General features: G+C 38.2%; 1 protein-coding gene across 3 annotated transcripts; it reads left to right on the top strand.

Annotated features, from left to right (window-relative positions):
* Positions 1–2,539: 2,539 nt before the first annotated feature.
* On the top strand, positions 2,540–11,668 carry RGS18 (regulator of G protein signaling 18). 3 transcript variants are annotated; one of them, XM_072342821.1, is made up of 5 exons: positions 2,540–2,861; positions 3,543–3,644; positions 6,475–6,536; positions 8,579–8,745; positions 10,868–11,668. In XM_072342821.1, the coding sequence occupies exons 1-5, from the start codon at positions 2,743–2,745 to the stop codon at positions 11,123–11,125; spliced, it is 708 nt and encodes a 235-aa protein (XP_072198922.1). In that variant the 5' UTR covers positions 2,540–2,742; the 3' UTR covers positions 11,126–11,668. The 3 variants fall into 3 exon arrangements, with proteins under 3 accessions (XP_072198922.1, XP_072198921.1, XP_072198923.1); XM_072342820.1 differs by having other exon boundaries at positions 2,559–2,861; positions 6,472–6,536; XM_072342822.1 differs by lacking the exon at positions 3,543–3,644 and having other exon boundaries at positions 2,559–2,861.
* The last annotated feature ends 452 nt before the right edge of the window (positions 11,669–12,120 follow it).

Raw genomic sequence — 12,120 nt, 5'->3', positions numbered from 1 at the left:
TGGAATTGCTTAAAAAAAAGCACTTATGCTTGTGTTCCAGTTCCCAGCGCTGAGCTGAGCTCAATCAGGACTTCACTTGTTTTCAGCTGACAGAAAAACTGAATTATTCAGAGCTCACCTTTACAGAAAGAAATAATTATATAGTCAGCATATAATACAAAGTCTCTATAGCTAATGCAATCAGTCAATATTTCTCTCACAGAGAGCAATTCTCAGTTCTACCTAACTCAAGCACGACTTAATCACCAGCTGAGCTGAATCCCTACCAAACCCTGACATCAGTCTGTGCAGAGACATTTCAGCTGAGGAACAGGCCCAAAGAGATCAGTGCTTCCCGTCATGCACTTTGTGATCTATTCAATTTTGCTGTTTGTGTCAAGGAAAGGTACTTCTGAAAATACATATTCTATTCAATTATCTGTGAAAGGTTTGCTAATGTATTTCAGAGGTCAGATAAATGGTTGCTAATTAAGACATCAGTTCTCATCCTGAATTTCTTCAGAGCTTTCTAGGGCTGAAGTCATGTCATCAACATCATATTCCAGGTCTGTTTTTTTCTGGCTTAAAATAACGTACTCGCTTTTCTAGCTCGTCATCCTGCAGTATATAAACCAGCCCAGAAGCATTTACGGGGTCATTAATACCGTTGCTATAACAACTGCAGCCTGCAGTGCAAAACAGAAATGCTTATTAGCACCAGCACCATCGCTGACAGAACACAGGCTGACTTTAATGTTATTTGGCTACTTCAGGGACAGGGTTTAATATTAGCTTTCTTTTCGTGGAAAAAAAAAATAAATAAATTAGAAAAAAAAAAAGGGAGAGAAAAAGATTGATTGCAGTGATTCTGTATTTTCCTTCTAAATATCCAAATGAGTTCTCAGGAGATGCACACCACAGTGCTGCGTTTGGGCTGATACCACTGTCACACTACAGTACAGTCATATTTCAAGAAGCATCGTTTGCCTTGGAGTCATGTAAGAATGGACTGGACAAGGCCTTCAGGCACACACTGACAGATCATTGCATACACAGCATTACAGAGCTGTAAAAGCTGAAAAGATTCCATGTGACCATCTCTGTTAATGAAAAGTGAAATAAAATAATGCATTCTCTGTTTATTTTTGTACTTACTGGTAAAAGGCAGGATATGTTACTAAAGACAGCTGTGGTTAAAGAGTCCTCAATAGGCAGGATGTGATACATTAGCCTACTCTGAAACTGAAAATGAAGTTTAAAACCATAACCCTTCTTCTCAAAGGTGCTCAGGCTACAAAGAGCAGTTTTGCACTGAGTATTTTCCTTTCAGTCTGACCTTAAAATGTATGTTACAGAGGTAATACAGAGTAGCTTCTCTCTGTTCCTTTAAAATAAAATATAATCAGTATATACATATATATAGAGAGAGGGAGAGGTTATATTTCAGGAATTTGGAGTTGCAGATTTTTTACATTCTTTGGACTCTGAGTACTTCCCCTCCTCCTCAGCCTTGCAGTCACAAGGAAGGGGCCGTGGTAGAACCTGAACTTAGCAGCGTGTCAGTAAGTGCACAGAATCAGCCAACGCTGTGGGAAGGGGATGAGGTCATGCCTTCTCCTCAAAGCCAGGTATCTTATCTGAGTTATCAGAATGAGTCACTGGTGTTAAGAAGAGGAAGATTCAATGAACTATGGTATTGCTTAGCTATAGCAAGGAGACTTTCTCTGGAATCATCATGCCAGTTGCTCTTTTCCAGCCTCTTATTCAACTAACAGTGGTTTCTTTGGAAGATTTATTATTCCTGTGGCATCTCCTACACAAATTGTACTAGAATGAGACATTTAACCAAGAACGAGCTTGTATGTTAAGAGCTAATTTGTGACAATTAGCCTTACAAAATAGCACGTTTTGGTTATGCAAACTGAAGTAGGAAATTTTTGGTTATATGGTGTCAAAATAAGAATAAATCACTTTCTTGTGTATGTGTGTGTGCTGAAAGTGTTTTTACTCAGGCTGGGAGATTGTAAGTCAAAATAAAGCCACAAAAGATACATGAGAAGCTGTAAGAGGACAAGCTTGAAATTAGATGTAGGCATTCACCACTGCTGAAAAATGGTGCAAAGACCAAATTTATCCTTACAGAAATATTTTATCAACCACAGCTTCATCAGGCTCCTGCAGGACAGCCTCAGAAATGCCAGGTTTCTAGCTAGCATGTTGTAGGTAGAGCTAACTTTATGTCCAGCATATGGCATCAGAGACTGCAGAAGGCAATTTAAGGTCAGCTGGAAGTTCTTCTAGGAGCTTAAGGGTAACGTTACCCATTTTGTACTACAAAGAGATTCTCATTGAAGTTCATTTTAGAAGAGCCATACGCACTTCTCAAACGTTTTTTATGGGGAGAAGATGGTGGCATCATCCTAATGATTCTAGCATGTGGAGTTCCACAAGCACTCTGCTAAAAGCTGTGTTTGTCCGTACGAGCAGCGGCCATTTTGCGGAGTTGTAATCTCACTTCCTTAAATGACGACTGTAAAAGCAGAACTCTACTTCAAGTCCTGTGTGCGTGCAGCTGCAGTGACAGCTAAGGTGGCGAACCTCCTCCTTCCCACTACCTGCTCTGGAAACTGATCTACAGCCAATTGGGGGAAGCCAGCCTGAGACAGCATGAACACGCCTTGCTGAACGCACCGCTTATACAGATGAAACCACTGTAAGGAAGTTAAAGGAGCTTTCTGTAAAACTGGGAAGCTTTTTCAGAAGATGGAGAACCCACTTCTTTTGTTCCCTCAACTGAACATTTCTGCTTCGAAGGATAAATCCTATTACAAAGTCACGAAAGCAAGAGTTAAAGAAGAGCCAAATAAAGCAAGCAAGCCTGGGTAAGTTTTAAGGTCATGCTGACACTTTGAGTGTTGTTTATGCAGAGGATTCTTCTAACGTAGCTTGTGGGTGTGAATTTAGGGTGCAGATCTTTCTGGTTTTGACCAGCATATGTGAAAACTGGTTGAATTGCAAGCCTGAGAATTGTAGACATGAAATATTCATTCATCAAGAAAATAGTTTTTAAGAACAAGAAATAAATAAATAATAAACTAAGTAAATGAGAAAGGGAGGTTTCACAAAGTTCTGAAAAGGGCTTTTTAAGCCCTTACTATGATCTGGAAAATATTCTTTGTAAAGACTTCAAGTGTGAGGAAGCACTGCTTCCTTTTTTCTTTGTAGAACATTAAAAGTAGAAGATGCTGAGCCAACTGTTTAGTGTGTCCACGAACTGTGTTCGTGTTCCTAATATGAAATTTCACCCTTCTTCTTCAAAATTAGTGGAAAATGTATTGGAAACAAAAAGATTCCCACTTCTGTTTTCTAGTGCTTCATATGCAATTCATGTTAATGTCTGAAAAAGAAATTCATTAATGTGAATAATATAGATAGGAGAAGTAGTAGAAATATTAGTGTAAGTGAACCTGTGGTGCAGAGGCAGAGATATTAATCAAAGAAAATGCCTGGAAGAAAAACCTTTTAACAAAGCTGATTTAAAAGCTACTTGAACTCTGTTATAGAGCAAAGCAGAAGAGAAACCGATTGAGCCTTCTCCTGCAGAAATCTGAATTACATGAAGCTGAACATCTTGGTAAACCGACAAGCTTGACAAAAGCATCAAGGTAGGCATTATAAAAGGCAGAGACAACAGGGATTCCTCCTAGGAAGTGTCGGTGTGACCCAGAACATTTCCTGCATATGCATGTGTGCATTCAGACTTGGCAGAGAGTAATACTTTCAAAATCTGTTTCATTTAGAGTTGGCTATCGAACTCAAGCATACAAATAGTACAGAATTATCTGGTCTAGAACAAGGGAACTCACTAGTAGTGTTTTCATACCACTAAGTGCAGACCGTTGCCTAGACATGCACATATACTAAAATCTTCATTCACGCCAATGGTATTTTTCTTAGCCCCCTGGTTATCCCAAGCAAGCATTTACTCAGAAATAGAAGTGAAAAATTACTGTTTAGAAGGAATTATTCAGCTCCTGGGATAACAGATATTCCAAAGAATTCTGGATGCATGTGAAATACTGGATGTATAGTTCCTTGATAATCGCATTATTGACAAAACACCGTCTTGTCTCCCAAATTCAAATACTGATGTTTCAACACTGCTGCAATATTGTCTCTGTGACACTATTTCCCGTAAAGATGAAGTGGGAAGTATTATTTTTTGGTAAACTCAATGAGAACTTACTTAGTTCTTGACCTCACCAGGACACCAGAATCTTAGAGATGCACAAAGAATTACATCTGTAGGTCTTGAGTGAAAAGTACTGCAGAAGTACTGCAACTCCAAGGCCTAAAAAATTAGTAGCTCCTTTCTTTCCACCACAGAACACTTCAGAGATTCCCATCTCATTTTTAAGTCTTGTTAATGTTGTCTAAGCACTTACTGCTTTGGGTGCCAAGATGTATTGCTTTGACCAGAATGCCTTCCAATATGTGTAAACATCGTGGCTATCCAAGCGATAGCACATACTCATGATCTGGAAGACTTTCCACGGTCCCAGGGGAGGATTTAATTGCTTTCCACCTCCCCTCTCTTTCTTTCTTGTGTTGTTCTGCTTAATTTGGTGGTTCTACGGTTCACTTAAAAGATCTTGAAGCCATGAACGAAGGTAATGGACTGTAGCAAACAACCTTTTTCAGTTCCAGACACATAAAACCATGCTAAGATTGTACCTAAAATGAGAAAGCACAGCCTCCATGCCACCTGTAGGCAGATGATACCTTTTCAATGCTCATTTTTATTTGGGTGGCTGATTACTGCTGGGTATTTCACACCCAGGTTCTGGTTTCTCTTTGTTATGGCAGCAACCCCTGGTGTGCCAATGTCTTGGGGATCTGTGAAGCTACTTTCTTTCTAAAAGAAACTGAAGAAATCACACTAGGAGTTTTCAGCAAAGGACCTCTCCAGCATTCTGGGCACTGTTGGACTGTGTATGTGCTGTGAAGCTATCAGGGCTTATCTTTCACCATTACCAAATTCATTTCTGTGGCTGCAGTAGCCTGTTATTCCCAGATGTAAAAGCACACACGGTTCAGAGAACTGCACTCTATGTACTTCCCATAATTAAAAAACTCTGGGAGGGAGCAAGGTCTCGCTTTCCCTGACTCCAGAATTCCCCCGCTTTATTGGCCTACGTTCATTTTTCACATTTCAGTTCTCCATTATTTGTACGCCTTGAGAACTGTTTGTCTCTCCCTAGCTAAGAATTTCATTCCTATAAGCAATGACTTCAGCTAGGAGACACATGACACCTGTAAAAGTATAAAATAAAAACCCTCCTTTTACTTTTTATACAAAACCAAGAGCATTACTGGCTTAAATGCCCTCTCATAGTCAATGGAATTTCCCTTCAACTAAAATTCATGTGACTACAGATTTTGCCAAGGGAACCCAAGCTATGTAAATCAGGCAACAGAAAAAATGTGAGCCTGGGGCAGAAAAGCAGCATCATTTCCAAAAGCATTCAATACAGAACAAGTTCTTCTGGTTCTCAGCTCCACTGTCAACTTAACCCTGGACAAGCTGCTTAAATGAGGACATTACCACTCTCAGAGTACAACATTATGTGAACAAATGAAAGTGGTTCTAAATGTTAATATCCATTCCTTACCTTCAGACTTAGAACTGTAGCATAGTCCAGGCATGATAAAGTTAATGCCAGCCTTGTGCCTATTCCTGTATTATGCCGGTCTGTGCGTGCAGGGAAAACCTACACAGCACAAAGTGGTTACTAAAAATTTTATTTCGAAGAATAAAATTATTATTACTTTCCTACCTGTATAGTTCTCTAAGATGGAAATAATGGGTAAATACATGTAACTTGGCACAGATGATGAAGAATATGTGGAGTTTTATAAATTGAGTGCAGCATCTCAGAATCACATGACATTTGAAACATGTCTATGGTGAACAAACCAGACTGTATGTGCTAATAGCCTAGAAAACTATCACCTAAACCATACCACTACAGCTTCGTCTTCAGCCTACTGAACTTCCCGTACTTCATTGCAAATAGGCTGTGGTAATGCAGCCTCAGAACCACATCTCTGCAGGACTGTTTTTTGTGACTAACTAGGTAACCGACCTGCTTCCCTTGTGAGTTTTGCCATCCTGCATCACCTCTGTTTCCTCAAAGATTCCTCACAGAAGCACAACATAAACATTAAAAGAAAAGTCTCTGCTCCAATCTTCTGTTGTTTGTTTGTTTGGTTTTTTTTAAGGTAAATAGATAAAAAGGCGACTCTTCAGGAAAGAGTCGGAAAAAAGCTATATTCTATGTTTCTGAAGACTGTCATAGAGCTCCTACAGCAACAGAACCTTATCACTGTGCAAAATGGTCCAGAGCAATAATAATATTTGATAGCGTATCAAAATAGCTTGATGAACATACAGTATGCACAGTTCCACAACGCCATATTTTGTTTCTTAAGCAGTGTGTCTCCTGAAGAAGCAATGAAATGGGGTGAATCCTTTGACAAACTGCTTTCCCAGAAAGGTTAGTACTCTTCTCTTCCTGAAGACTATGCTGGTGGAAAATTGATGGAAAATTACAAAACACAGTTGTGCACTTAAATAGATCTGTCAGTTACCTAAATTAGGTACATTGGGTCATTTATAGCAGCATGTGTTCCTGCTCTGCTCATGTGCTTAGGCTACAGAATGCAGTCAACTACTGAAAGTAGTTGAAAATAACTTCTTTGCTTGGTGTTTTATTGTACAAAATGATAGGAAGTGAAGAGTCCCTGCAATAACCAGTAAAAGGCTGACAAAGGTAATTAAATTGTTCAGTAATGAATAAAACGCTTTTCTGCTGTATGAATTCTTATCAGACTCTTGGAAAAATCCATTACAATAGTGGCATGCTCATCAATTATTTAGAATGTTATTCACTCACATTAGCAGAAGGCTATCTTATCTTTCCTAGACTACATTTTTCAGTATTGTCAAAAAGAAGAGTTGTGTTCTGATGAGCTAACTGCTCTATTACCATAAAAATCCCAAACGGCAGTCTTAAAGAACGCTGGAAATCTGCTGGCAATCTCATTTGTCCTTAGGCCTCTGCCAGTCTTATTATAAAGCTTGTATAATAAAGGCTAACTTTTTTTTTTGTATTATCGTTATTATCAGTATTATTAGTTCATCTTTCATGAAGGGATGGTCTCTTTGCTCTTAAAACATATTATAGTGATTATTTGTCTATTAGGGATAACTAGCCATTCATGGCTTAGAGATTACATTAAAATAAGCTAATAGTAGGGGAGGACTTGAAAGAAAATGCCTCTCAATTCTAATCCAAAATAAAAATAGCAATTTTTTTTTTTAATCCAAAATAAAAATAGCAAAAAAAAAAAAAATCAAAAAAAAAAAAAAACAACCTCTGAGTTTGCACAGAAATCATACAGTATCTTTGTACATTGCCTCCAAGTTTCATTCTGAACTCAGTCGAACAACTTACTGGCACTGGGATTTTGCCTGAAGACCTGAATTTGAGTGAACTGATCATTATGGAAACATTGCTCTTAGTGCAATGTATTGATTTTCGTATAAAAAGGTTTGGCCAGGTCATCCTTTCAATGCTGATTTACATGTAGATTGTTACACGGGAACTAGATTACTTTAGTCTTCTGTTAACTCTGGGAAGAGACATTTAAATGGACTACACTAGATCTAAAAAGTTCAGAGATATAGGTTGCTAGCTTAGGAGCATCATTTCTGGTCCATATCTTTAATACTCCCTTTCAGACAGATAAATCCATCCAGAACCACAATCGCAGTGGTTTTAAACTCTTGAGAATCAATGATTGATTCAGCACTGAGTATTTAGTGATTTGTGGACACAGAAAGTGTCCCAAGGCAACAACTGTTTGCATTACATATAATAAGAGCTATAGGAGGCAACATTTGACCAAAGAACTGACTCCTCATGATGGCTATGACAAAGATTTATTGCACCACTTTCATTTGAATATTGCTCAAATGTTTCTGACTGCAAGACTTTCTTGAAAATGAAAACACGTTCAAATGGACCTAAGAAATGAATTTGTCAGTTTTGGTGCAGTTTGTCCCTAAAACAGTAATAGGATCCAAGCTGGCCATTATTTGAAATGGTCCATTGCTTACATAGATATCAAGTGCATATATGCCACTGTCCTTCCATTCTGAAGGGACAAACACATAATCAGCTGCAGTGAGCTGGAGGACAGTCTACTTGTGAGCAGAGACTCTCATTGCATTTGGGCTAACCTAATTCAATCTGATATCCATCAAATTCCATCACTTCCAGATCCATACAGATGTTCTGATTGCTTCCAGTTATACATTCTTAAGGTCTTGGTAATCAATAATGAGAATTCTGTTGTGGGAGTTACAGCATGCAGTTATTTTAAAGCCTTTATGCAATTTAAAATTTATGATGCAATGTAATTTGAAGGGAGCACAACCTGTTCTGTGACTTTGCTTAGACTGCCTGAAGATACTAACTGTCCGATAAGGATATATATGAATGTATTTAACACAATTCAATATTCCCTTCTGTAGATGGATTGGATGCCTTCACAAAATTTCTGAAAACGGAGTTCAGTGAGGAGAACATTGAGTTCTGGATAGCTTGTGAGGATTACAAGAAAAGTAAAACTACAAATGAACTTTTCCCAAAAGCTAAGACCATTTATGAAACGTTCATACGGAAAGATGCTCCAAAAGAGGTACAGTAAAAACGCTCTTCAGTGTACATGGCGTTTTCCCACAAGTGCATCTGATGAAATCTGCTTTTAAGAAGTGTGTGTCCAGAAACACTAACAATCATTAATTGTGTTGTCACTGACTTAAGGAGACTGTATCTTACATGTCAGAGCTTTGGAAGGAAGCCTGGAAGTTACTGCTTAGTTTATTCATCTTCAGACTCCTTACAAAACTCACTCCATATTGCTCGTCTAAGTATAGAGCTCTGAGTTTGAATATTAGATTACGGGAATCAAGGATTTCTAGTGGTCTATAAAGCCAGGATATATATATATCCTCACTTATATGCATATAAATACGCACACACAGTGAAAAATAGCAATGATAAACATTAATGCTGCCATGAAACACATAAACTAGCATTTGTGAAGTATTATCTGTCTGTATTTAATGCTGCTTCCAGAAAAACAGAATAATTCTCCCATTCACTTAAACTCTTAACGATTTGTCCAATGCTTACACAGCTCAGACTCAGAAGCTTTTGTTTTAAATAAGCCAAAAGACAGAAGGAGGCGAGGCTAGAAGAATTTACTAAATTAAACATATCCTTAAATGATAGTGATAATGTTTTAAGCAAAGGTTTTTCATGATTGATGTTCCATATCCTCAAAGCTCTGGCTGAGCATTCTTGCTACGTTACTGACAAACAACAGATAAACACAAGTTGATACATCAATACTAATTAACACTAAGGCCTTTTTTTTTTATTACTATAGTAGTGCAAAAAGTCTTAATATTTACAATTCCTTCATATTGCTGAAATATGTGTTATGAAGGAATCATATGATAAATGAGCAAAAAGAACTTTTTTTTCCCATATTTTTTTGCCTGCTCTGGGAAGGAGATGATGAACTCTTACTGAAATCAAACTCAGCCTCCTCAGTAGGTATTTTGGACTGACATTTTGCTGTAATTCTGTCAAGGCTGAGCAGACCAAATATGTCACTCCGCAAGACTCCCTTTCCCTTGTATTTTTCTTTAACTTGTCAGAATAGCAGAAGTTAAACCCCAACTGCTACTTGCCTGTAACAAAGGCGAAAAAGGTGTAATTCTCATTTTAAGAGAAGGATTACAAAATGGTGCAATCTCCACCCACAGTTCCCACAGATTATATAAAACATTCAGATCTACTTTCAATTGGACAGGGGCCCGACTTCCTAGGTCTACTTTCAAAACGTACAGCCCTTTTTACTTCTGCAGCATCTCATTGGGTGGACCTTACATAAAAAGAAAAACCTATAATTCGGTCTAGTGGTTGGCAGCTGTGCTCATGGCAGGGTGCTGGAACTCGATGATCTTTAAGATCCTTTCCAACCCAAGCCATTCTATGATTCTCTAATTATTTGAGCTGGAATTTATCAGTGCTAAGTGATCAGTCTACGAGCAATTATGGTAGCACATCAAGCCATGATACTGTCATGTCTTGAGTCTGACAAACAAAAGGATAAGCTGGAGGAAAGCTGGAGAGGGAACAGAGTATGGGAGTCATACTTTGAGCAAGAGTAACATAATTATTTCTGTGTGAAATCTTCCCAGGAAGAGTGCACCAGTACATGGAATAAAAGATCATTTTAATAGACTTTCCACATCTCTAAAGCCTCCAGAGACTCACTAGAATTATTTTAATGCCTAGAATTTTCTCACCCTCCTGCCATCCAAACCCCACACAGCACCTAGGTATTTTAAATACACACCAGTGTATTTTAACAAGACAAAGTTCTACATGGACCCTAAATGAGAAAGGAGGGAGTTCAGCTTTAGCCTGGTGATGCAAAACGTGGCGGCAGCAGATCTTTCAAGATTGCTGTTAGCGAGCTGCATGTAATCAGATAATACCACATCAAACTGTACTGGTTTTATTTTAACTGATATTTTATCAGTGACACATTTGTGGAGACTTTCTGGCAGCCATAACTGAAAAGGAACACACTAATTCACTCTATGGCATTAATATTGAGTTATGTAGGGGATTCAAAGTCCTTTTTATCAGAAAACTCTTTCACTAATCTGCAATATCTTTACTATGGACAACGAGCGCACCATGTTAATGCACATTAAATAAATACTCTTTTCTTCATCCTCCAGGTGAATTTGGACTTTAAAACCAAAGAAGTTACTAGTCAGAATATTGAACAGCCCATCATTACCACCTTTGATGCAGCACAAAACACAGTCTACAGGCTGATGGAGCAAGACAGCTATCCACGCTTCCTAAGATCTGATCTTTATTTGAATTTGGTTAAGGGGAGAAATCCTGCCCGCCCCACTCTTAGGAGACGATCACGGTCCTTTACTGTCAATGATTTCCAAGGTGTACGACCAGACTTCACCATCTGGCATTAGGGAACCCAGCCCTCATGAATTCTAGCTACTGCGGGCAAATTGTACATGTGTTATGAATTACAAATCCTTAGGTGGTGTAAATAAGTGACAAGCAAAGTTGCATGCATTCATACCAGGTCATAGCCTTGTTACTAGTGAGTAATTTCATTTACTGCAGACAAACCAGGCAACTTATTGCTGAGACACGTCATGTGGAGCTTTTGTACAGTATTTTTTTAAGCTCAAGCAGGAGTTGTTATCACATTAGAAGGAAGAATCTGAGTTTCTGACATAAAAATGCTGTTTAAAACGTTATTTGATAACATCCATTATATATTCTGAGCCTGTATTGGAAGACAGTCTCATCACAGTTTGAATCTATGTAGCTAACCTTTGCACATGATTTTATTTTTTGCAGTATTTCCTACACTAAGCACAGAATATTTGTGGTATTTTCTCATACTGCAAAACACATGGGAACATTAGCTGGGTGAAATGTAAAAATTATATGGATTTAACTACAGCTACTGCTTAATTAAAATTTAACTACTGCATATTTCAAGAGGATGAGAAGAAGGCCTATTTAATTTTTATAGGGATATATTATATACTCTTTTCTTATTATGTACATCTTTATATTTAAACTACGCTGTATAAACTAGCTTTTCTCTCTTTTTTTTCCAACCGAATGAGCAGCAGTCAAGGGCCAAGAATGCCATTTTAACACAACCTGTGTCAATAAACATCTGGTCATGTGGATACATTTGTCTGTCTAGGAGGAAACGTCCCTTTCCCCCCAGTGCTAAGCTAGGTATGAAGCCAGTTAAACAACACAATCGACTGTTGCTCTCAGTCTGTAGTTCTGTGCCCTAAGGCTGGCTATCCATTACTGCACATAAATGTTCCTTTGTGCACTCCCCTCCATAAGTAGCATCCTCTCAAACCATAGAATAGCCTGTGTTGAAAAGGACCATAATGATCATCTAGTTTCAACCCCCACGCTGTGAGCAGGGTTA

The sequence above is a fragment of the Excalfactoria chinensis genome, chromosome 8 (genome assembly GCF_039878825.1).
Source record: "Excalfactoria chinensis isolate bCotChi1 chromosome 8, bCotChi1.hap2, whole genome shotgun sequence".
NCBI classification, from domain to species: domain Eukaryota; kingdom Metazoa; phylum Chordata; class Aves; order Galliformes; family Phasianidae; genus Excalfactoria; species Excalfactoria chinensis.
Note: the sequence above shows the minus strand (reverse complement) of the source record. Positions and strands in the feature narration are given on the sequence as shown.

Bases quoted from the DNA above. Each gene is read 5' to 3' on its own strand.
- RGS18 (XM_072342820.1), top strand. From the start codon at position 2,743: ATGGAGAACCCACTTCTTTTGTTCCCTCAACTGAACATTTCTGCTTCG. The intron at 6,537-8,578 runs GTTAGTACTCTT...TCCCTTCTGTAG, and splicing joins CAAACTGCTTTCCCAGAAAG to ATGGATTGGATGCCTTCACA. The intron at 8,746-10,867 runs GTACAGTAAAAA...TTCATCCTCCAG, and splicing joins GGAAAGATGCTCCAAAAGAG to GTGAATTTGGACTTTAAAAC.